General features: G+C 47.2%; 1 protein-coding gene across 2 annotated transcripts in view; it reads left to right on the top strand.

The window, feature by feature from the left end:
• The window catches only part of clu (clustered mitochondria protein homolog), an 84,214-nt gene extending 58,445 nt beyond the window's left edge, over positions 1 to 25,769 (top strand). For both annotated transcript variants that reach the window (XM_077655538.1, XM_077655537.1), the window contains exons 21-32: positions 151 to 228; positions 1,541 to 1,611; positions 3,219 to 3,291; positions 5,278 to 5,442; positions 6,068 to 6,391; positions 7,266 to 7,571; positions 8,199 to 8,324; positions 14,661 to 14,746; positions 15,716 to 15,845; positions 16,356 to 16,490; positions 17,793 to 17,866; positions 20,066 to 25,769. In XM_077655538.1, the coding sequence (XP_077511664.1) occupies positions 151 to 228; positions 1,541 to 1,611; positions 3,219 to 3,291; positions 5,278 to 5,442; positions 6,068 to 6,391; positions 7,266 to 7,571; positions 8,199 to 8,324; positions 14,661 to 14,746; positions 15,716 to 15,845; positions 16,356 to 16,490; positions 17,793 to 17,866; positions 20,066 to 20,321 (1,824 nt within the window). In that variant the 3' untranslated portion in view covers positions 20,322 to 25,769. The remainder of the gene's footprint in view (positions 1 to 150; positions 229 to 1,540; positions 1,612 to 3,218; positions 3,292 to 5,277; positions 5,443 to 6,067; positions 6,392 to 7,265; positions 7,572 to 8,198; positions 8,325 to 14,660; positions 14,747 to 15,715; positions 15,846 to 16,355; positions 16,491 to 17,792; positions 17,867 to 20,065) is intronic.
• The last annotated feature ends 203 nt before the right edge of the window (positions 25,770 to 25,972 follow it).

Here is a 25,972-nt window from a genome sequence, read left to right as displayed (position 1 = left end):
GTCCTCTGGTAGTGCGCCATGCACAGTTGTGTGGATTGCGTCAGTGTGTGCATTCCTGTCCAGTGTGCTGAGCAGTGATTTTTTTTAAAATAAACTACTGTGATTAGTGTGATAATAATGCCTGAGCCCCCTTTGTTGTTCCTCTTGCAGGAAGAGCAGCTAAAGAAGCAGCGTCGTCTAGTCATCGAGGCAGCCGACTTTTTGGTTGCTGATCAACTGCCCGCCTTTGTAAGTACGGTGGAGGGGGGGGGGGGGACTTGGGTTTTTATCCTAAGTGGGGCTCTGCGGCCTTTAGCGGCCTCATAATTTTACTGACAAGCAGTGGCCACTGCAAGTCACAGGGTAACCAAATTTGAGTGCTGCCTTTTTGCTTATTTAATTGATTCCTGTTACATAATTTTCTTGCATGAAGCAAATATGATGTTGTTTCAAATGAAAGCCTTAAAATTGCTATAATTTTTTAATTGTAACAATGAACAAGAACTTGCATGTCATTTTTCGACGTAGTCTCCCTGACGTTGAATCCATGTATTCCGCCACTTCGGAAATGCATAGATACCACGATGAGATAAATTCTTTTGGTCGTGTGTGCAGCCAGTCATGCACCGCAGTTTTCACCTCTTTGTCTCTTCTGAGATGCCTGCTTCCCATTGCTTCTTTGAGTGCACCGAACACATGAGTCACTAGGAGCGAGGTCTGATGTATAAAGAGGATGTACCAGATGCTGAAATTCAATTGCCTGAATGGCCTGAGATGTCCTACGGGCTGTATGCAGTCGTGCGTAGTCATGCTGTAGCACTACTCCAGTAGTCAGAAGTCCACTTCGTTTGCTCTTGATTGCAGGGTGGGGAAAATTTTTCGGCATGTCTGAACATGAAGTACTGGTTAACGTCTCTCCCCTATCCACGTACTGCTCCAAAATTAGTCAAGGAGAACGAGTCTGTTCTCCTTTACAAGCTCCTCCACTAATGCAATATTTTCATCTGTCACTATATGGTGAGCCTGTCCTGGTCTTGAAGCATCCTCCACAAAAGCAGTGGAGGATTTAAACTTAAAGCTTTTTAAACTTTCTGCGCCACTCGTACACTTGCTGAGACGACAGACACGAATGACCGTACTGCGCTGTCATTCTGCGATGAATCTCGATTGGTTTGACACCTTCATTACACAAAAAACTCCTCACAGATCACTGCTCAATTATGGTGCATGTTGACAGTGGGGCGGCCATCTTTTTGCGGGCGGTGCTGCCTTCTCCTGCGTTGTAGCATCACTCTGCCACCTTTCAGTCACTTCGTGAACCTCAAGGAACACTTTTGCCACCTACCAATTTCATCGCACAACTTTTTGAAATTTTATGGAACTTTTAAGGTTTTCATTCGAAACACCCTCGTATAAGCAGTTTTAAAAATGCCATATTTAGCTGGAAGCATTCGTTTCTTTAATGTAACAAAAAGAAGTAGCGTATTGGGATTTTTTTTTTTTTAATGAGCAAAGTGATCTTGCATTAGTTATTCATTCCTATTATTTCTCCCTGGTGCAGGTGAAAGACTGTGCGGAGCACTCGTGTTCGCCTATTGACGGCATTACGCTCAGCGAAGCCATGCACAGTCGGTGAGTTGCCAAGGCTGGAATAATCTCTATCCAAGAAGCTGCTTCCACTTCCTGTGATTGTAATGAAGCATCGAAGGAACGGGTTCATAATGCTGCCGCCTGGGATAAGCTGCTCTTGAGCCAACGCAGTTTATATTATGTTTTATTGTTTCATTCAAAGCATGTTTTTAAACTGCGGAATTTCCATAGTGTTGGCAATTATCTTGGGGTGCTGTGGCTGCCATTGGATGATGCGGAATAGATTGAAAACTAAACATTTTGACAGATTTGCCTGTCTGGTTGGGTTTGAAGACTTATAATAAACTGCACATCTCCAACCAAAATTTTTAACTTTAACCCAACGTTTCGAAGCCGACTCGGCTCCTTCATCAGGGGTGACTGAGGGCAGTAGCTAGCGTCTTTTAAGTATGGAGGGAGGGTGAAAAGAACAGCTGTGTCGCGAATGGCGCGGGGGAGGGGGGTTTAGGCTGTTAGTCACACTGGCACACTGCAGGGAGGTGCTGAATGGCGAAGTTAAAATTTTGGTTGGAGATGTGCAGTTTATTATAAATGATGCAGAATGTACTGTGTGACTCACCAATACTGGCACATTTGACTTGGGCACATTTGAGTTGATTGTCCTGGTTTCTTTCTCTCTCACTGTTGCAGTAAAAGCTGGTTAAATAGATGCCTTTTTGCAAAGATGCTTAACGAGGTGTTTCACAGTAGCTAGCTGCATGACATCGAAGAGTGTTGCCTGTCGAATGTGATTCCTTCAATGAATTGCTGTTTCTTTTGCTGTACAGCAAATGCGAAAGGTGGCATCACTGCAGCTAATCAGGCACATTCGCATTGTGGCTGGCATTCTCAAACAACCAGGGGCTTTCTCTGATGCTTGCTGCAAATTTGCATTGGTTTTCTCGTGCCCTCTGCATCGCGATTCCGTGAAGTTAGATGCAGTGGTTGCCACAAGTTACCTTACGTGTTGTGCCACGGTGCTATGATTTACAAATGACATCTGTACGGTGTAAATACTGCTCCAAAATGCTTCAAGATAAGCATGAAGTTGACGCCAGTCTGTTACTGAAGCAAAATATTGCTAGAAATCGTGCGACACCAAAAAGCCCGCTATCTGGGGGTGGTAAGAGTGGCACCACCAATTGGTGTAGCAGTGTTTGTTGCTGGGGGTCACATGGCTGTAGAATCGAGCAGTGTGTAAATGTCCTGCGGCTGGCGCTTTTAATGTCGGCACTTTTGGCCCACACCTTCGTCAAAAATCACTGTCGTACTGAAGCAGCGACCTGGTGGTTTGGGCATCCACATTGTGAGCTGGAAGTGTGGGGTTCGATCCCCAGTGCTGCTGGGTACCTACCGGTGATACAATGGGTACAAGCCTTCCCCTGGTCTGGTGCGGGGTTTTTTTTTGGGCGAAATAGTTGGAAAATGGGCCTTTGACCTCGAATAAAAATAGGGCAATCTCACTACCCGGCTGCCTCCCAGTCACTTTCATTAGTTTTAACTTTAGTTAAGCACGGGGACAACAGTGCAGTTCGAATTGGCGAGCTTTTACTGCATTGCTATTCATGCTCAGTGTCATAGATTTGTTTGTTTTTCTTGTTCTCCCATAGGGGCATCAACATGCGGTACCTGGGGCGGCTTGCAGACATGGTGGCACCTGTTGAGCAGCTCAAGTACCTGCACGTGAGTGTGCCTGCTCATGCGGCTTCCTTTCATTGCTGGGGACGTGTAAATCGAGGGCACTTCATTGGCTTAGCTTGAAACATCCGTTCGTAGTGTCAGAAGCAAAAGTGTACGGATTCATAAAGATCGACAAGAAGGATTGCATCAACCACGTTCATAAGCGAATGGGGACTGCTCTGTGGAACCTGGTTGATAGAAAGAAGGCTCAAGGTGAATCTCTTGGCGTAAGAGGCAAGCTGACGCAGGAAAAGGTCAAGAAGGTCACCAACTACTGCGGCTATGCCCTGAGGAGCAACAGTAATGACGTTCCAGGCATGAAGAAGGCGGTGGAAGCTACACTCCTGCACATTACTTCTACAGATGATGTCCTGAACCACTCCAAGTGCCCTAAGGGTGCTGACTCTTGGTGCAAGTTCAACAGAGCCTTGGCCGATGGTGAACTTCCACCTCCACACAAGAGTGCCCTCCCGCCTTGTGTTGGGGCTGCTTTGGAGCCAGTGTTTGCACGGCTCAGCGATGAGAGCCTGTTGGCACGGTGCAGTGAAGGAGAGACTTGGAATGCGAGTGAGAGCCTGCACTCTCTCATTTGGACGCAAGCTTCAAAGGATGGGAATGCTTCTTTGGAAAGTGTGAAGCGGGCTGCTGCTGAGGTTGTTGCCATCTACAACCAAGGAAGGAGGGCAACTAATGAATCCACCACTGCAAGTCTGGGCTATGCTGCTGGTGGCTGCCTTGTTCGCCGAAGCCTAGAAAAAGACGCCCTGTGTTTGCGCAAGGCAAATGGAGCTCGGCTAAAGAGCACTAATATGAAAGAGACTGACAAGGCGGCACAAAACGGGAGCAACTGAAGATTACAGTCCTGTACTGCTATAAAGACGTTCTCCAGCAGCACAGGGCAGCGTACTGCCTAACATCCAGGCGGTTCGTCTCAAAGACAGAGTAGGAGACGTGTCGAGCGTTGCACCCAATGGTCCTTTTCACGACCATCCAACTGCTTGCCATGGTGGGGGCTCAGATCTCCTTGGCTCCGGACCGCTAGGTCTCTCAAACAGTTTTCGGGATTCAAAATATTGTCTTTAGAGCTCAACACCCTAGCCCTGCACTCCATTGTCTCTAAAAAAATGTACCGATAACTTCATCAGAAATCATTTTTTTTACAACTTCATCACGCTTACACCTTCGACGTTTTTTTATTAATGTTTCCTTGGATCTAATAAGACACTTTTTGTCTTGCTTTGTAGGGAAACAGATAGGAAACATCTAAATAAAATCCGTTGTTGAAGGTTCCTCCTAAAATTTTTTGTATTCAGCGTCGAAACATTAAATGCGATTTTCTCGGGTTCATGTTTTTTGCCAATGTCACTAGCCTTACAGAACTTTTCATTGTGTTTTCGTGGTGCAATTTTAATAAATTTTACACCATTGAATTCAGAAAGAATTGAACTGTGGAGCTATGCTATTTTTATGTGGCTAAGTTGAACATCAAATTTTGTAAACAATGATAACAGCTAATTATGTTCCAGAATTGTGATGCATTGACATGATTGAACATTTTTATATGATGATGTACGTTAATAACAATATAAATAGCATAGCTCCGCATGGCAGGTCTTTGTCTACCGCTACATTTTAATCGGAACCAAAAAATGTTGAGGGAAAGTGTCTTAATGACCCGTAAGAAATTACCTAATTAGGCTTCAGTTATTTTTCCATAAGTAGAGAACTAATTGAAATAAGCTGAAGCTAATTACAATATTTGAAAACTGGAGGAAGAAATGCATACGCATACCTAATTTCATTACAATATCTCTAATAATAAAAATTTTCGTTTTAAGACCAGTGTCTCCAAATAGAGGAAAAAAGGAACTGGCCTGTGAAACTGAAAATTTGGTGTGGTGACGGCCTCGTTAGGCATCATATTCAAATTAGAAACTGTGTGCTCGCTGCCCGCTGTTGTGCTGACACCCTTTCCTGAACCTCCTGCAGGCGATAGTGGTGGGGGAGCTGCTCACCCGGTCAGCCAAGCACCTGCTCACCACCTACCTGCAAGGTGTGGACCCCACCAATCTGGCAGCGGCCATCAGCCACTTCCTCAACTGCTTCCTGGCCGCGCCCACCGCCAACGTCCAGGCACCCGTCTCCTCTGACGAGGTGTGCACAGGCCTTCTCTGTCCCTCTTGGACCTTCCTGGTGGCTTCACTGTAGCTGCTGTTTGATGTTGTGTGCTGAACTTGACTGTGTTTGAGGGAATTAGAGAATGTAAATTTGCATATTAATTGTCAAATTATGAAGCACAAAATGCTTTAAGGCAGGGATAACTGGGCTTTAGTGAGTCCCTTGTAAAGAATCTCACTGTTGAAGCTCTTCAACAATCTTTGAAAGCCTTGACCAAAGGCAAGACAGTCTGTCATTAAGTCTTCAGTCTCGCATAGCTCTGCAGGTCCATTAGACCAAACACAGTCCTTCACTGTTAGTCATGTTACGGTAAAACACATCAAAGCATCCTAGTGAATCCAGGGAAGTATCCTTTGATTTTTCTTTTTTTTTAATCCAGGAACAGCATGGCATTGCATTCAGCGGATCTGATATTTGAGATTCCGTTGCAGAGCAAAGTGATTGTCTTCTTTTGAGTGCGTAGTCGCTGGCAATCTGTGCGGCGTACAGAAAAAAATGCATGGCAAGTCATTTACCGTGGAAAAACGCAGTTGAAAGGTTCTGCTTCGCTGCACACAACCTGCCGCTCACCTTGCCAATCCGGCACCTCTCTCTCTCACAGCTGAAGAGCAGCCGCAAGAAGGGCAAGCGGAAGGGGCGGCACAACTTGCTCTCAGTGCAGGACACGAGTGAGTGGGCTTCGCTGACTCCGCGCTCCCTGTGGGAGCAGCTGCGTGGGGAGCTGCGCTCCTACTATTGCTGGGAGCTGCCCCCGTCGGCTGCGTCGGCGGCCGCATGCCCCGACGAGTACCTGGACGCGCTGCGGCTGCACAAGTGTTCGCTGCTGCGGTCCATCTGCCTCAAGGCAGGCCTGCAGCTGCTGCATCGCGAGTACGCCCTGGAGCACCGGTCACGGGCACCCTTCACCGAGGACGACATCCTCCAGGTGGGCACTGCCAACACTTCCAGCAGCAGGAGAGGAACGCCATGGATGCCAATGGGAAAGAAGTGCACTCATGTCAAACACGCATTGCAACTTCTGCAGAACAGGGCATTTTGGCATAGTTCTAGCACCACTTTGAAAGCTGTGGCGGTGTATGGCGGTGATTCTGGTGACCACGAAAGGAAGCACGAAAATTGTGTTAGGTTAAGTGTTTCATGCATCACAGCAAGTGCCAAACTGTAACAAACGGAGTGACAACTGGAGTAGATCAAGTGCTTTCAGTATAGTTGACTTAGCCAAACAGTCGCACCACAATGTATTGAAGGGCTACAACCATCCACGCCTCTACTTTCATGGCGTTCTTGGCGCGTGAGTGATAAAGGCACGAACAGTGGTGTGAACACTTGCTGCACCGCCACCATCAGCCATTTGTGCTGTGCAGCAAAACCTACCGCTTGCCATTGGAGCGGCCATTTCTTGGGAGTGGGGAGTTTGATGCACCCTCTTTTTGTCCGACCAGGTTCAGTACGTGAAGTAAAAGCTGCTCACATTTGTCGGGAAGATTTTGGAAGACTTTGATATAGTCTATATCAATAATTCGGGGCGATTGTGTTTAACTCTATCTAGTTCTGACTTTAGCAGTTACAGGTTAATGTGGTCCATAGCCACCTTCACATTGCAGTCGCAGAGAGGTGTGGGCAGTCCTGCACTGGGTATTATCTCGCCTGGGCTCCCTTCCTGTCATTTGGTGGTATTTGCACTCCCATGCACCTAGGAGTCTCGAATCACACAAAAGCTTGAGGTACAGTGTGAGAGAAAAGCCATGGCTTTCTGTTCACACCTTTCTGCTTGTTGGCCTGGCCCGTGTTGCACACAGGTGTTCCCAGTGGCCAAGCATGTGCACCCGCGGGCGACGGATGCATACCACTTTTACCTGACGGGCCAGAGCAAGATCCAGCAGGGCCTGCTGCGCGAGGGATACGAGCTGGTCAGCGAGGCACTCAACCTCATGAACAACGTGTATGGCGCTCTGCACCCGGAGATCGCCCAGTGCCTGCGCCTTCTAGCCCGACTCTGCTACGTCATGGGGGACCACATCGAGGCCATGGCGTACCAGCAGAAGGCTGTGCTCATGAGCGAGCGGGTGAATGGCGTTGACCACCCGTACACCATCACTGAATACGTGAGTGCGCACCAGAGCTTTGTCACCTTTCTCTGCAGCTTGCGTTTGAAACTTTTAGTTTAGCAGAGACATACTAGCATAGATGTATACCAGTTTACTGGACACCGGCTGTGCACGCGCAGTGGCCCCGTCTGGCCATGCTTCTACCACTGCACGTGCACAGCCAGCATCCGGTAAACCAGTATGCGTGTACGCTAGTAAGGCTTTGCTATGCTAAAAGTCTCTATTGGTGACCAATGAGAGAGGCACCCATGCTTTGACGCAACTTGTCAAAGATAGAAGTAGTTCATTTGTGATGAGGGGCAACAAAAATAAAAGTAATGTCTTGTGGCCGGCAATGTGAGGAATGCAATGGGGTCGAAGCTATAGGAATCCAGGAAATACAAAGCTAATGTTCAACAAGTAGTAAAGAAAAATCACGTGCACCCTACTTTTAATGTATTTACTCTGTGTGTTGGTTCTGCAGAAGCGAGTAGAAGGAAATGCTGTCTCATGCACACCATGTACAGAAGAAACTGGACAGTGCTTCTGCAAACTCTGGGGCACGTTCCTTACTGGTGTCAACAGTGTTGCACGCTAATGGCAGGGTTGCCTAGTACTGAATGGTGGTAACCTTGTCTCTGGCAGACCCACCTGGCCCTCTACTGCTTCGCCAACTCGCAAGTGACGACGACACTCAAGCTCCTTTACCGGGCAAGGTATCTCATGCTGCTTGCGTGTGGGGAGAACCATCCAGAGATGCCCGTGCTTGATGTGAGTCCTGAGACAAACTTTGCTTTAATTTATATTGCAGCCCTTGGTTGTGAGATGCCTCACAGTGCAGCTGCAGTTGTTTGTTTGGGATGGAATGTTGCTGGAGGTTCGGTAAACAGTTCCTCCTGCACTTGCAGTTTCAAGTGGCTGCTGATATAGTGTGAAATGTAAATCCATTCACCTTTGAGGCACCGCTGACAGAAGCAAATGTTGCAAGGATGCAGTCTTTTTCTCCTGAGGCTGCTATTGGTAGCAGTGTCTGTAAAACGCATGTTGGACATGGCGTTTCAGATGGGTTCTTCTGTGTGGAGCATTATACAGTGAAAGCTCGTTAATTCGACCCCCATTAATTCGGACAATCGGATAATTCGACCTGCACGCATGGTCCCTACAATCATATATAGGAGTCTATGGGGCAAAACTCTCGTTAATTCGTACAAATTTTACCGCCCATCGGTTAATTCGACCTAGTTCCGCGGCCCGCCAAGAGCGGCGCTACTGTAAAGTTGGAAAAAAAGAATGTAGCGTAGGCCATCCGTACGGTCATCGTCATCAGCAGTGCGAGAGAGGCCGAGGGAAGCAAGGTTAGCAGTGGCCGAAGCGCCCGGTGTCTTTCTTTGTGCCTCGTTGCCTCTTGCAGTCGTGCTCAGTCGTCGTGTTAACCCTATCTTCAGCAAGTCTCGTTTTGGCGTGTGTCGTCGTTGCCCCGTGTTTCTTGCTGCTACGATCGCGGTTATTGAACCCTAACACGCCTTTTCTGGATATTGCGTGCTTTGCCAGCGTGTTTACTGTGCTGTTTTCGAGTGCGTAGCGCGCCGTGCCTGCGCGCCTCGCCATCGCATCCTGCTCCGATGGCGACACCGGCAAAGCGGCCGAAGTACAACCAGGCGAAGGACCTAGCCACGAAAGTGGAAATATTGAAGGTGGTGAAGGATGGTGTTTCACGCTCTGACGTGATGGTCAAGTATGATGTTAAAAGAACCACCTTGGCCACTTACGTGAAGAATGAAAACAGCATTATGGAGGCGTTTGACAGTGAAGCCTACGGTGACAAAAGGAAACGACTGCGGACTGCGGCCCACCCGGAACTCGAAGAAGCCGTAATGCGATGGATTAGAAACGCACGTGAGGCCTACCTCCCTGTGAGTGGGCCATTAATTTGTGCCCAGGCTGAAAGGTTCACCACAAAAATGAACCTTGAAGAGTTCAAAGCTTCTGAAGGTTGGCTTGCTCGCTTCAGAAGTCGTCACGATCTGACTTTTAAGAGTTTGTGTGGCGAAAGAGCATCCGTGGACGAAGACAGGATCGAGGAGCGGCGGATCATCGGGCTTCGTGAACACCTAGCTGCGTACGACGCTCCGAATATATTTAACGCCGACGAAACAGCGCTTTTCTTTAAAGCACTCCCGAATAAGACGATCACCTTTAAAGGTGACCCCTGCACAGCAGGGAAAAGAAGCAAAGAAAGGGTCACTGTGCTACTTGCCGCCAACATGACGGGAACAGAGCGTCTGCCTCTCCTAGTGATCGGAAAGGCTCAGAAGCCGAGGTGCTTCAAGAACGCGCGGCGCCTTCCGGTTGAATACCAAGCCAACAGGAAGGCTTGGATGACGTCCAGCATATTTCAGTCCTGGCTTCATCAAATGGATCGGCGTTTTCGAGCTGAGAAACGGAAGGTCCTCATGGTTGTGGACAATTGCAGTGCTCACTGCAAGGTGTCGGGCCTGGAATGGATTAAGCTTGTGTTCCTCCCGCCGAATACAACTGCAGCCCTTCAGCCCATGGACCAGGGCATAATCCAGCATATAAAATGCAAGTACAGAAAGCATGTATTGCAGCGCATGCTTCTCTGTATGGAAGCTGGGAAGAAGTACGACCTTACGCTCCTCAGCGCTTTGAACATTCTGGCGCACGAATGGGCCAACACGCCTACAGCAGTTATTGCGAACTGCTTTCGGCACAGCGGTTTTGTGCAACCAAACTGCGGTGTGGGGGAACTGCCGACAGAAGCAGCTGACGCAACCACAGAAGACGACAACTGTTTCGACAGCGTTTTGCCTCCTGCCGTGCGGCTCGCGGATTACGTGTCCATCGATGATGGTGTCGCCATTGCCGGTCAGCTGACCGAGGACGAAATCATCCAAGAGGTGACAGGCGCCGACAACGACGATTCGTCGGAAGATGATGATTGTGAGCACCTGCCCCAAACGCCGAAGTGCACGGTGAAAGAAGCCACAGAAGCCTTGTCCGTGCTGGAAGACTTCTGTGAACAAATTCCGGATGGTTCGCGTGCCGCGGAGCATCTGGCAGCTGTTAGAGCTATTGTAGCCGCTCAAATTCGCCCGAAAAAGCAAACGACGATAACAAACTTCTTTGCCAAATAAAGGTATGTCATGCTGGGGCAAATTTCATGTTTTTTGTGGTTCATTTGATATTTCGACATTCGGTTAATTCGACAATTTTTCGCGGTCCCGTCAGTGTCGAATTAACGAGCTTTTACTGTATCTCGTTTGGCTCTGCTCCCAATATAAGTTGACGTCACCGCCCTCGGTGACCAAAAAAAAGAAATTCACCCCAAACATTAGTCATCACATATGCCCCCTTCCACAAGAAAGTACAGTAATGTAACGAACTTCAATGTAACGAAATCCTCGATATAATGAAGTATTCCAGTTTTCATAACTTCGTGTCCAGAGAACACCACGTATTTTTAGCCTCAATATAACAAAGCAGATTTTGGCGCACTTTCAGTGCAACGAAATTTCATTGCTGGCTGGAAACGAACCTGCGAAAAAATCTCGGTCGTGAGTGGTTGAGCAGAGCGCGTGCCAAAGCGTGTATGTGAGCGCATCCGTAATGTGGGTGCCGAACTGCTCTCACATACAGAGTGCATGGCAGGCGTAAATATGATGACGATCATAGTGGTGAGTCCACCGCCGGCCACGCTGTCTGGGGCAGTACGGTCGGGGCCGGCATGAGCGTCTGCTCAGCTTTAAACCATATATACTCGCATAATGAACCGACCCCTGCTTTTTTCCATGAGAATTTACTTTTTTTTTTTAATCGTTAGTGTTTCGTACCGCGTTCCTCAGTTTTCGCACCATCCAAAGCGCAGAGCTTGGTAGTGCACCAAGATGCTGTGCGCCAATAATGTCACGGTTTGCTTGTTTATCTTTTGAGGAGAGCTCCTGTGGAGGGGGGCTTGGCGAACTTGGCAGAGCGCCAAGACGTGCGCCCTTGACAGAAATGGTGGTGGTGGCTTGCTCGGCGTGCTGCTATATGCTTAGAAAGCCGGCAGGTGCTCGAGCATCGGAGAGGAACCTAGCAGTTTAAACCGGAGCCACCAGAATTTTATAAAACATCCTCTGTGCTGATATGCTAAGAAGGAAGCAGGACCTTCAGACCCCATTTGATTTGGTGAGCTCAAGATCGGGAGTGAAAATGCCTGACCCCTCACCATCCTGTATGTTTTTAATGTTTTTATTCAACCTCGCGTAAACAATGCGCACCTGACCTTGAGGGCTGGTGCCCAGCATTTCACTTTATCTCGCCGTGATTTGCTGATGCTGCCAGCTATTGCAAAATCGTCAGATCACGCTGTGATACAGTAAGCACTTTTCAAAGTGAATGACACTAAGCACTAGCGAAACAAACGTGTCTGATCGCGTGCTTTTGTTCATGGATGAACGTACATACGGGCGGCCGCGTGATATGAAATTTTGACTCTCTCCCCCACCCCCAAATTGATGTCAACTTTTCTGGAAAAAAGTGGGTTCATTACTCAAGTACATACGGTAATCGTTATATCTGACCTCGTTTTAAGTGGATTGCACTGTAATTGGTTTTGGAAAAATTCTTCAGCTTGTGTGGCAGTGTACGGTATTTTGCATTGGCTACCCACAAACATTCCAGTGACATTCAGAAGGCATCTGTGTGTGGCATGGTTTCATTGACTGCTCAAATCTCCTCTTACCCTTGCTCATTTCTGCGTTTGCAACTCAATATGTTTGCAGCGTTTTTTGTGTGTGCATAGTCCTTGTGCTTCCGGCGTGAAAAGTCACAGAAGTTGTAATGGATTATCTTTCTGATTCAGCATTCTTAGTGTCAGACCACATTCTATACCGTGATCTGATTACTTAATACCTGCAGGCAGTCAATGAGCCTGTGCTGGCACAAGATAAATGTGGTTATAGCAGCCACATTAGCTAAGTTAGACAGATGCTGTGTGCCTCACATCCTGAAAACAGTAGTGTACTATGTCCGTCATATCTACTATTTCCAGGTTGCTACTTTTGTGCTTATATCATAAGCTGGCATGCTGGCTCCTGTATCCATTAAAATCTCTCCCTCTCTCTGGTGTGCTGATTTTCACTAGAAGCCTTGTCACACCAAAAGATTTAACATTATTCTGAATTAATGTGATTCCATACTTAGAGTGTCATTTACCCTCTTTCAGAGCTACATGGCAGAAAACGGCATTGGCAGGGTAAAGATGCATGTGTAAAGTAAAAAAGAAATGTCTGAAATTGTAATCTGACGTTGTTAAATACAGCAAGGGCATTTTTATTATTAATTTATAAGCCCTAATTTACTTTCACATCACTACTTCAGCTGTACCAATCCATCTTGATAAATGCGAACAAAAGAATACGTATAGTGTTGCAGTACAGCAGCACTGCAGTTTGCTAGTAGTAGCGCAAAATTTAGTTTGGTGAAGGCCACTGCTTGCTTGGCAGCATTTGATACAAGAGAATTTATTATGGGCAAGTCGCACGGCAGTGACCATGTGCTGCTGAGATTGAGAGCGACAGCGCTCTCTGATCACCTGCAGAATGGATAGCTTTTTATAGCACTAATCTGAGTGTTATAAGCACAAGATTTTTTTTTGATGGCGGGCAGATAATCATCGAGTGGTGGTTTGTTTTCGCTACGGACCATAGGGACATTCTGTTTGAAATTTAGCACAAAAATGGGTTTGCCAAACTCATTTGATTGTGAATTTCATTTGAACCCAATGACACTAAACAATCCTATGTAACTGCCAATCAAATTGCATCACCTGCTAATGTCATTTGACTCTAAAGATATTAAAGGTGCACTAAAAAGGATTCTAACCTCGTCTTTTTACCGCAGGAATTCGATTTACATGCTCCGAGCATTCTTAGAAACTTCAAATTGTTGTCCTGTGCAGCCGATTTTCCTGGTAAATTGAATTAAACGCCCTTGGCTCCTGCCATTTTTTTAAAGCAAAAGCTTTACTACTCCAGCCAGCGAGCCATTTCTGCTCGTCGCGCACTGCAGCCGTATGCTCGTGGCCTGACCTTGAGCCGCCGTTGCCTAGCAACGCTGCAGCTGTGCTCCAACAGCTGGCGCCGTCAACATCGCTGCCGTTGCCGCTCGCTCCACCAGATGTGCTCCGCTGGGGTAGAGGGAGAGGAGGCGTAGCCTCGCGTGGGGGTATATATATATATATATGCGCTTTGCCTCAGTGTATTGTAGTCGTTATGGAGAGCGCGAAAGAGACGCAACAACGACAGAACGAAGCGAGGAAGAGACAACGCGCTCAAGAGACTCCAGAAGAGCGCGCCGCATGACTCGAGAAGCGTCGTAACGAAGATGTGGCTAAAAGAAGTCGTGCCACGTCCCGGGGTGACTCTTCAACTGCGGAAGAGACCAGTTTGAATTCTCGAGAGCGCCGGAATGAGATGCTGCATAGATGACGTGCCGAGGAAACGAAGCTTTCGCAATTGTTAGCCAGAGCTAAACCACAGCCAATTTTTTTTTTTTAACTCTCCTCCGAAAGTAGTAGGGGTTGTGGGGTGCCTTTTAGACAGTCACATGGCTACTTCATTTTTGCTTATATTTTGTTTTTTAGGTTTCCGTGAATAAATAGTTTCGGTTGCAGGCAACATGGCCGCCAATTAGGCCCACGGAAATAAAAATACGCGTGGAGTCTTTGCATTACATATCTCTTTGCTGATAGCAGAGTGGCAAGCCGCCATGCAATTGGCTGAAAGGTACTCGACGCGTTGGTTGACTCTTCTTCTTTTCGGAGGTGAGTTAAAAAAAAAAAGTGGGAGCTGAGACGTTTAATTCAATTTAATAGGGAAATGTGCCGCACAGGACAATAATTTGAAGTTTCTAAGAATGCTTGGAGCGTGTAGATTGAGTTCCTGTGGTAAAAAGAAGAGTTTAGAATTCACTTTAATGCACATTTAAATCGACAAGTGTTTGGCCTTTTGCAGTGGGTTGGTAAGGCTAGGTTGTGGTATCGTGTACTTTGAGAACGTGTGCCGCTCTCTTTGACCCTTGGCCTCTTGTCGTATCTGTTTGCAGAGCAACATTGGTCTCATCCTCCATGCCGTTGGCGAGTACGACCTGTCTTTGCGGTTCCTGGAGAATGCACTCAAGCTCAACATAGCGTGAGTGATGAGTTTACTTTTTTGTATGATGAATCCTTCAGGCCTCAGGCTTGTTCAGTTGCGCGTGCATGCATGCCAAGAGCGCGCGCTCTTGGCAGTATGAACTGTTTAGTCATACAGCCCTGGAGATGATAAAGTCGGGAGATGCCTGAGGTGCTGTAATGGAGCACTGCATAATTATGTTAACTGGGGAGGTTGGTAATGTGTTTTCAAAAGCGGCAACTTGAAAGCAGCCTGAAAGTGTGCAGTGTTATTTGACTAGAGTTGTCCTTCGAACTGTCAAGTGCAAAGAGCTGGTTGCAAGTGGACTGTGCGTGTGTGTGTGGGGGGGTCTGCATTCTCAACAGATATCGTAGTTTGTTTTGAGCAATCTTGTAGAATTCACACCCATGATGGGTGGCGACTGCTTTCACGAGCACCTCGTCCTATGACTGTACTGCCGTCTGCACGACGTGGACAAACTTACAGGTTGGAATAAGTCCAGATGCGGAAGTTAACCCGCCATGGCGGGAATTGCGCTGTGCTCGCAGTGCAGAGGGCCCAAAATGCAAAGGCGAAGATGGCAAAGAAGTAGTGGTGTGCAAATTCGTATTTAATGGCGATTCGCAAGCAGAGCTGCACATTCATATTGAATTGAGGGTGTGACTCCATAAACTTTTTTTTTTCTGCATTGCTTTTATGAGCATCATGCGAAAACTGCATGTGACAAAAAATGTAGTGAAATTTTGCTTGTTTCATAATATCCACGATCGTAACAATAGCATTTTTTGTGTACATGGTTCAATCTATATGATGCAGACTACTTCTGGTGGGCCCTCAGCAGTGCTCTGGCTGCATCAGTCTGTTGTGAATAATGTCAGGGCAAGGGGTTTTTGCCACCCTAGCTCAGAAGGTACTTGCAGTCTGTGTGCCCACAGCCCGAGGTCACATGGCCCTGCTGTGTGTGTGTGTGTGTGTGTGTGTGCACAGGTTCTACGGTAGCCGCAGCCTAAAGGTGGCGGTGAGCTACCACCTGGTGGCTCGTGCACAATCCTGCCTGGGTGACTTCCGGGGGGCCCTGCAGAACGAGAAGGAGACGTACGCCATCTACAAGGCACAGGTGGGCACCTCTGTCGTCAGACTTTTGTGCAAGACATTTGTGCCTTTGGGTTTGGTTAATTGCTCAGTTCTTGTGGCTGTAGGTGTTGGTTTATCACCGGCTGCTGAGCATGCCTGTCTGGTATGTTGTGGTATGTGACTGTTGTAGGGTTTCACTTATTACTGCTGCCAGTGAGACTGGAAAACAGTGTCTAATATGGAGCCGGATAGTCTAAGAGGACAGGGCCCTGCTCTATGCCATGGAGTGACATTGCGACAGGCACATTGAGCAGACCTGAAGTGGGTGTACCCTGGATGTATTTTATTTACCAGAGGGTCAAAAGTTCCCCTACACTTGGTGCTAGCAGTCCACGGTTTTGCCACAACAAGACTTCTTGAGAATTTTAGAAAAAAACAAAAAACAGCACAGGTTTTTATTTCCATGGGGTCTGTGACTGGCTTGGAACATTTCTTGACAACTTGAGTTTCTTACCATCGAACATTGCTGGTTTCTTCGTGCTGTGGCGTGTAGCTCGGAGAGGAACATGACAAGACCCGCGAGAGCTCCGAGTGCCTGCGCCACCTGACACAGCAGGCGGTGGTGTTGCAGAAGAAGATCAACGACATCTACAAGAAGAACACCACGGCTGCCCTGCCACCCATTCAGGTGTGTGCGATTCCCCTCCACACAGCGAGGCCGAAGCTGCGCATTTGCTCGGCTGCTAATGAGCATGCCTTATGCATGTGAAAATACAGGGCACAGCTTTCGAATCAAATGTAAAATCAAATCGGGGAAGAAGAGTGCGATGATTAGCAAAAAAAAAAAGAGGCCTAACTGTTCAAAAAAATCTCTTGAAGAAAAGCGGCTGCTCCAATCCGGCTGTGGCAATTTTCACCATCTGTAGGAAACTAACACTTCACTGGGCATCATTCAAAGTGAACAAAACTCATACGCAGAAGCCCAGGAAGTGCATTCACGCAGATCTACTTATGGCTGCCAACATTTATTTACAGCTGCGTGGCCACCGCTTGCAATTTGTACTGCGTGAATGGCAATTGCGATGTCAGCGATGTGCGGCCATCACTTAGTGCTGCTGTAGGGTGCACGTGCGGTTTTATTGTTCAGATCGTCTGTGCTGGCACAAGAGAGTGTTCGAAACAGCCAAAATTCTGCACATTGTACACAAGACATTCAGGCCTGGGAGTTTCACAAATTCGTATCCTGAAATCAGTACCACCATGATTGTATCCTAGAGTCACAGAGATTCTACTCTATTTCATGCCACTCTAACTGAAATGCCAAATGTGGGAAAGAATGCAGGCCACTGAACAGCTGGTAGCAAATTTGAGAGGTAGACTATTCACATTGTTCATGAAAAAGTTGATGAAAGCAGTAGTGGAATTAAGAGGTGGTTTGCAGACTGTGAGCACCCCTAGTGGATCATCTCCCACCTACAAGCTTCCATTCACCCACCCACTAACCTCAAGCCTCCTGAAGCCTTAGGTGAAATCAAATTCAAAGACTCAAGGAGTAGGCAATCAGTGTAAAAGGGATATTGTCACCGAGAAACTGTTGACGTAAGCAGGGCTGGCTTACTTGCGTTACTTATATGCGCAAGACCTTGGGACGCGCAAGGCAGCAGGCAGCACGAGCGATGAAGACGACAAAGCATCTAGCCCCGAGATGGCTCAAGGCTTGCCAATTGCCAGGAAATGCAGTTTAGCCGCGGCATGGCGCCATTAGAGGAGTTAGTAGTGTGGCAATATGTGCAACCAGCACTGCTAATGCTGACTTTTCGCTTCACGTTGTACGATTGCTTGTGTTTTTTGTCTGTCTGTTTGTTAGAGGAATATGGGATTCGAGGCCTTTGTCCTGCAGTGGGCATAGTTAGAGCTGATGATGATGGTGACCTATGATCTACTTTGCACTTTGTAATAAATTCTCCTTTTCTTCCTTTTCGATTTACAGATCCAGGCACCTTCCCAGAGCAATGTCCTCGAGATGCTCAACATTATCAATGGCATTCTTTTTGTACAGATCAGGTAGGCACTGCTATGTGTGGTCTGAAAGTGAAGCTGAGCCTCATTCGACTGAATGTAAAACTGTCAGTTGGTCCTGATGATGCAGCTGTTAAGTAGAATGTGTGCAATTTTGGCTGCAGTCTGTCGCATACATTGGTCAAGGTTCACTCAAGTCCTAAAGGATTATAGACACCAAATTTTTGCTTGCATATTTTCTACTTTCAAATGATCACCCCGTGACGTTCGCCTTTGGCCACTAAATAATTTATAACTGAACTTCTTCTTGTACTGTTTCGGTTTTGGTTTCATGAACCGAACGATGGCTGTGTCGTGTAGCTGACCTTCAGGTCATTGTGGGGCAAGGGGGGGGGGGAACATTACAGTAGCCGACCAATTTTTTGAACTCCAATAATTCGGACTTGCGCGATACTTTGGACTTCGCTGAGAAACTGTCACGCACCTCACGCACTGGTGAAGCGGTGGTCCCGGGTTCGAACCCCGGAATGGGACGAATTTTTCTTTTACTGCGAAGTTTCTGAGAAAGCTGTTTAGCTTTCCCTTGTAGCCGTAAGGCTGCGCTTGGGTGAATGGCAATGAGTAATCACTCCCTTATTACAAATTTACTCCACCTTGGGGGATTCCCCTAAAAACATTTGACCACCTCTTTAGAAACGTGTACATTCTCACGACCGATATTTCTGACTCTGTGCAGTCCAAATTTTTTATTTTTCGGACTAAAATAATAATAGTAGTACGTCTAGTAGCATTTATTTGGGACAAAAATTTACAAAATTTGACCTTGGTGAGTAGGCTAAGGGTGGTTTCCCACCCTTAACAGTGGTAACTATTGCTGGAAATAGTTTTTCAACCAAAATATCATTTTTTCGACTCAACACAGACTCGAGCAGGGATTGCTGTCGCAACCAACCAGTTCTTCACCTTTGTAAAGGGTGTCATCTTGGATTTAAACAGAGTCATTCAGACAGGCTGGCTTGGATGGGCTTGGCTATTGGGTCCTCATGGCTGTTACTTAAGATAATGGCATGGTCATCATTGCTGTCGAGATGACTGGGCAGCTGCTGGGTCTGCCGCAGCTTAGACGGCGCAACCCGCAGTGCTGGGAAGGTGGAGGGGGTAGTGCATTCGTAGGCGCTCGCTTCCGCTCGCGTCTTCACATGCATTACCTCTCTTGAGCTTCACAAGCGTTATTGGGCATAAAAACACATTCGCTTTGCTCGGCGCCTGCATTCGTTCGCGGCATGACCTGTGGCCGCTTCATACTGTCTGCTATTGTGACTCTATCTTGACGAGAGGTGGTGCAGTGCAGACGTGAGGAAAGTGTGACTGTAGCTCAGATAAAGTCTTAATATTATCACTTGCAAGCAGAATGTGGAGAGTGCGAAGTTTGCGATTTTTAACCCTGTTTTGTTCATAAAGATTATTTTTTTTAAGTTTACGGATTTTGTGTACTGTTCAATTATCCAGACCATTTTCCGGGTCCCGCCGAGGCCAAAAAACCGATCGGCGACTGCATAACTGCTGATACACTGTTTCTTGTCATTCCAGCTCATGAAGCAGGCTGGCTTAAGTGTTGTAGTGAATTAAAACTACGTATCAGCGTTCCTATTGCAGTTTTTTCATGCCTCACATGACCTAGAGGTCAACTATACGTGTCACAGCCACCGTTTGTTTGATGAAACAGCAGCTGAGAAGAAATTCAATTTTAAACTATTTATCGGCTGTAGACGAATGCCACATGGTGGCCCACATATTCCAGTGTCTAACGCATCATTGGAAAGAAAAATCTCCACTGAAATTCAGTGCATATAGTCCTAAGTTCCTGTAACCGTTAATTCACCCTTCTTCTTGGTAAAACTTGCTTTGTGATCTCAGTATATGTGTGCAGATTTATTTCTCATGCCAGGTATCAAGTGGGGGAACACAGTGAAGTAAGTGGAGAGCAGGATTGCCATTGTGGCTTTCTGCATTTGCGTATAGACCTTTCCACTAAGGGCTCCGTAGGCATTGCCACATTGCTCGCTTGGCTGTTGTGTGCACGTCGACATCCTCCTCGCCGAACGGAAAGGTCTATAGGCACCCTCAAATCTGTTAGCCTTCAACTGGTTTCTATTGGGTAACATGGAATCGTGTTGGAGGCCCTCTCTTGCAAGTGCTGCGCACTAGATCACATTTGTCTCTCTCGCCTGTCTCTGCGCTCAGTCCCCAAGACATCGAGAACTTCAAGGCAGAGTTTGAGCGTCGGCAACAGCTGGCAGCGGCTGAACAGAAGAAGACCTCTTCCCCTGCATCCGAAGAAGGCACCACGAAGGAACCGGCGGACTCTAGTAATAGTGCCCCGCAGTTCAGTGATGACGGTGTGACAAATGGCAGCAGTCCGGCCGCTACTACGACAGAGTCGTCTTCCTCATCTGCCGTCACTGCCACAACCGCGGCATCCGAGGCACCTAGTCGGTGAAGAGGTGGCACAGAGGACGGTGCTTTGTCGCTGCCGTAGTCATCACCATCACAGGTGTGTGCCCCTGCCCCCCTGTGAGTGCACGCCAGAGTGTCGAGAAGACGAGACTGGTGCCCAGAGTGTTGCCCTCATTGGACTCAGCTGTGCCCTACATGCGGCATTGTGTCTGCCTCCCTTCCTCTTTCTAAAGCATTTTTTTTCTTCGTCTTGGTCTTCGTTTTGCACGGAAGTAGCATTGTAAATTTCCCCTCTTATTCTTTGTTTTCATCCCCCCCCCCCCCCCCCCCCCCCACCCGCACTCTCTCCCATTTATTTCCGCAGTTGTAAATGATTGGGGGGTGAGTGTGCGGTTATTGAGTGTGGTTTCTTCCTGGTTGGAGAAAGAAAACTGAATTGTTCTTTTTATTTTTATGATTTTGTAGAGCTTATCATCTTCCTTTGTTTTAATGCGACAAGTGTGCTGTGCATATGTGTCTGGCTCAAGGACATTCTCTGTGGAAGGGTGTGCCCTTTTAGATGATTTCTTGGCTTTTTCTTTAGTTCTTTGGGTGCGAGAATGATGTCTTTCTCTCACCTGACACCTTTTGTGTCAGCTGTTGAGGCAGCAGAAAGGGGGGAAAAAAACGAAAGAGAAGCCCGTTTTTATTTTTATTACCTGTGGACAGATGGATTAGACAGTCATCTTTTGCAGGTCTCATCTCCAGTATATTTTGTCCGAGGGGCTACATTTAGAAATGGAACGAGCAGATCAGACTGGCGCTGGTAAATTGGTGTAGCCGCTGCTGCAAGTTGTGTGCATGTAGTGACGATTGCTAGTGAGTGAGAAGTCTGTTAGGCTGGTGGCGCAAGACAGAACAGGCTGCGAGAAGCCGCAGTTGTAGTTGGTGTGAGCGAGACTGTCCGGTTGTGTGTCTAGTGTGCATGGTGTCAGCGAGTTGTACTGTTGATAAACGAACTTTCATATCTGCCACCCCTGGTGCAAAGGTGCAGGCTTTTCATTGTCCCTGTGGTGATGATAAAATGACGTTGAACCCTGGACACTGAAGTGGATGCAAAAATCGATGCACGTGGATCGCCTCCTGCTTGTTACCTTGTCGAGCGAGCGCACTGTTACGTTGTTTCCTGTTGTATTTGATGTTTCTTTGCATGATTGATTTGCTTGCCGGCAAGCGAAGCGACCATTCGATGCCAAGCAGTCGTTGGTTTCGGGAAGTCGGGTCGTTTCTCGGACAGGCAGCTGCATCAGAAAGGCATGGTGATGCAAATTGTGTGCAGCCTTTGTCAGAAATGTACAGTCCACAGGGGCTTGCTTTTCAGCCATGTAGTGTCGCACGTTTTTGTTGCCAGTATTCCAAATTTCTCAAAGTATTGAGGAACTCTAATCCTCGCCTCTCCGGCGCCATTAAAGCCCTACTGCATGGCTTACAGGCAAATATTATGGACTGTAGATTTTTGACAAAGTCTGCACTACTGAAAATTTTGGAGCATTATTTTGGGAAGTTCCCCCCCCCCCCCCCCCCCCCCCTTTTTCTAGCTTGGCTGGAGGCTTCTCCGTAGTGTGCAATCTTAGCAACTTTTTTCTTCTATGAACATGGATGGCATCACTGTTGGTGTTTGAGGAATGACCCAGTTTTTCTGTGATTTTTCAAGTTACATAGCATAATAGGCTACACATACAGAGAGTGGTTGACTGCGCACCTATTTCTACATTGAGAATAGACGCAATTCTTTTGCTTTCTTTTTTTTTCATGCAAAGGGGACAGAGCTAGAGAGTGGTGGCAACGGGTATCCAGTGTCAAGCCATCCTTATTTTGTACATGCTTTTGTTACTGGGTAGCTTTTTGCTCAACAGGTGTTGTGCTTGTGGCTTCAAGCAGCGCATACACCCGTGTCTTAAGCATAGAAATGTATTTTATGGGTGGCATCAGTCACGTTTGAAAGAGCTGCTCACTTATGTGAAGGCATGGGTGCTGCTCTGTGCTATAGCTAAAGTCAATGATTACTGTGCATGCAAGAATCATTAGGTGGGACTACAGGTAGTTCATGAAGTCTCAAAACTGTCACAGTTAGCATGTTCACTGTGTTGTGGTTCATTGGTGGGTCACATAGTGTATTTCTGCTGTGCAGCACCGAAACTGAGTGGCGCTACGAAGCAGTGAGAAAGCTCAGATTTTCTTTAAGAGCCTCTGAAAGACTCACATGCCAGTTTGCTATTGTCATCTGTTGCCGGCTCTAATAAGCTGACTTCGCTGGAGGCTCACTGGCGGATCGTGCCGCACCCAAGAAAACCTAAGGATGACCCACCAGTGGGCCACGTCACACAGGGATTAGGGCGCTGAAAATCGCTGCCGCAGTGAACGTGTTAATGCATGGAGTTGTCACTGCAACGCTCATAATCATGCTCGGCTTTACAGAGCACAGCAGTTTCTACTGTCAGTGGGCCAGTTTACTTGAGTGCTGTACTTTTGGCGTTGAAGAACTGATGCTGCCCGTGTTGGAAGAGCAATGAGGTGTATAACTTTTTTTTTCTCTTTTTGGGGGGGCATTGTTGTTGTTGCTTCCTCTTTAAGCTGTTGGAAGTTGTGCATTGTTTCGCTTTCCCACCAGTTATCTATGCAAGAGTGTCTGACACGCATGGGCAGCTTCTCCCCTTGGGCTTGTTGGGAACCATGCACTTTCCGCGTCAGTGCTTCTACCTCTGGCAAAGCTTACGGAGAGCGCACCTGAGAACGAGCTGCATCATTGGCACATGTGATTATAAGGAGGATGGGCACATTGAAATGCTTGGGCAGAGATGGGCAACCGGAAGGAAAGGGTGGCCCCAGTAAGACTGACATTTCTCTAATGGTTACTTTGCACCCCCTCCTATAGAGCTTCTACGGTGCATGTATGGTAGAGGTTGAGAAAAGTTGCCCTGTGCATGCGATGCGTCATAAAATGGGCCGTAGGAAACGGCGCTTGCGCAGTTCATCTGAGCCTCTGCATTGGCACTGTAAACCACGAGAGTCGCCTTGCGCCCGTAACTGCTGCTCAGAAAGGCAGCCTTGCTCACCGCGCTCTTTTATTTGTTTGCTTTCAAGGGGGCATGTCCTGAGCAATCCACGACCGCTGGTCTAGTGGGTCAGCTCCACAGTGCTGCTCATCCTTCAGGTGTGGAGGGCAGCCTCTGAGGAACCAAGTTTCAGTGCCTTGAGAGTGCCGACAGGCTCTTTGGTGTCCAACTGGCCAGCATGGAGTTGTCCCCAAAGGCTGCGACGGCCAGCGCGCAGCAGTACTCTCAAAAGATGGCATGTCTTAAGCTTATTTTAGGGGTGTAGAGAAGGATTGCTTTCTATGATACCTTCTGCAAAGCTAAGGCCACAGAGTCCACTAAGTAGACGCAAACAAACTTATTCAGCATCCTCAACTGTTGGAGGGGCCTTGGGGGTGTTTTTCCTTCAAGGGTATTAGGTAAGGCCAGTAGACAGAATCCATGATCATGGCTTGGAGTTGTTGCCCTCTGTTGATTGAGCACGAATGTGCAGGCTTCTGTGTAATCCGTATGTGGTTGGGAGATGACGCCATGCCATGCATCCTTAGGATCCAAGCATTTCGGCATTTCCATGACAACGCGTAGCCAACCAGAGCAGAACGGGAAGGGTCGGATGGGCTGCAGCAGTTTCGGGAACGTCCTTGTCCCAGGAGCCCTTAATGCATTTGTCCCCAAACGGTTGCAATGTTGTGCTGAGCATCCACTTTGGCAACTTATCTATGGCACCATTGGCTAACTGCCAACCTTGTTTTGGCTGCATCCATCGTCGCATTTCTTCTTCCTCGCCTTCACTGGGGGCCTGCATAGTCTGTTGACGCAAAGTTGCTGCACAGCGTTTGTGACCGGTGATTAATCGACTGCAGCCTAGGACATGTCTTGGGGGCACTGTTCCAGTGACCGATTGAGGGGCCTTCTGCTTACGTTGTGTACCGTGCATACACTGTCTTCCTTTATCTCTGCACAAGTCTTTTCACGTGCACGCACAACTGTTGTGCTAGACAGGCATGCAGCTTGTTTCGCAATTGTGGTGGAGTGATAGCATTGGCGACGGACATAGCTGAACCCCCCCTCCCTGTTGAAACCCACCTTTTAATTTTTTTTTTTCAGTGGTGCAAAAAGTTTTTTTTTTTTCTCGTCTCGCGTATTGTTCACAAGCAACGACATTTTGTTGATGCATCGATTGATCAGTTTTAACAGGTGTCCATATTTCTTCTCGTGAAACACACCGTGTGAGAATGCTATCCTATCCCAAGTTGTACGCGTTCCTGTTGCTGAATTGTGCATTTTGCTAAGGTCTGTTACAAAAAGTGCCCTCTCGCAGCCTTCTTAATTGTGGCTTACTTATACTGCAGTCAGGGGTCAGCATGAATTTGGCCTTTTACATCTAAGGTTTGTGACATTGTGCTTTTCCCTCATTGCCTAACTGCGTCTTTTACCTAATTGCCGAGGTTGTAGATCCCCTGATTTTTCATCAGTTCACCGCACTTGTTCACAGGCTTAACAGGACAGTGTGTTTACTGCCACATTTAAGTGGGAGCTGCCTGGCCAGTTCAGTTTTGCCATTGGAGTTTGCTTGTGCAATTCATGTAAGTCGTGCCTGCCCAGCAGAGCCTCTTCTGACCCGTTGTGCCCCTAGACCGGCGCCATCTAGGCGGTATCTAGCGTTGCTGGCAGAGCAAGGAACCAAGCGCTGCATCTAGCTTGCATCCCCAAGTACAAGTTTCAAATGACTGCCATCATCGAGACACAGTAGCATACTTAAGACTTCTGTTTTGTAGTTTGTCCGCATGCTGGGCAGTGACGGAAGGAATGACGGATGCGTCTGCCGTGTGCGGCCGCCTCCCAGTGAATGCATTGTTGGTTGTGCGAAGCCCAAGCTGTGGGTTCTGCCCGAGAACTGTGTTTAACAGCAGGCATTGTTGAATGCTGATGATGGATATGCTAGATTAGTTCAGGTGCTGGAACATAATCCTGGTAGGGTATTTATACTAAGTAAAACTGCTCCGAAGGAACATCTTAGTATTAGCAATTTTTTTTTCTTTCCAGTCCATAGTCCAATATTCTGCAAATACATGGCGAATGAGATATTTAGTGCCCAAAGCTAAATAGTCATTGTACTGACGTGCCATTTTAAAAGAACAATTGAACCCGGCTGGTGACTTGGTTGATGCCTTAGATGTTCACGCATGTAGTTTCACATTTGCTCCTCTGTTTCTATTTTTTCTCTTTTTTTTTTTGCTGGTAGTTATTGAGTGTTAGCAGTTATATAGGAGCTGGGCTATATGTCTTGTTGTTTGAATAGATCCTAGCATTCCATGTGTTTCATAGAGAACAATCTAGCCAGTTTGTTGTACAAATCAGTCAGCTTGTAAGGTAGCCATTGTTATAAAACAAATAAAATGTTGCATCACTGCTAACCTGTTGTTGCCGGAGTCTTGTGTTTGTCTCAACTAACTTTGACACAAGGATAACATGAACTAATGTCACAACGTTCAAAATTTTCAAATGAGTCCTCTTTTGAAAACATTGAACGTTGTGACATTCCTTCATGTTATCATGTTTCAAATGAGTCCTCTTGCGCTGCCGAGGTGGCTTGCAGAGGTCGGCGACATCTTCTATG

This window comes from Amblyomma americanum, chromosome 2 (genome assembly GCF_052857255.1).
Source record: "Amblyomma americanum isolate KBUSLIRL-KWMA chromosome 2, ASM5285725v1, whole genome shotgun sequence".
NCBI classification, from domain to species: domain Eukaryota; kingdom Metazoa; phylum Arthropoda; class Arachnida; order Ixodida; family Ixodidae; genus Amblyomma; species Amblyomma americanum.
Note: the sequence above shows the minus strand (reverse complement) of the source record. Positions and strands in the feature narration are given on the sequence as shown.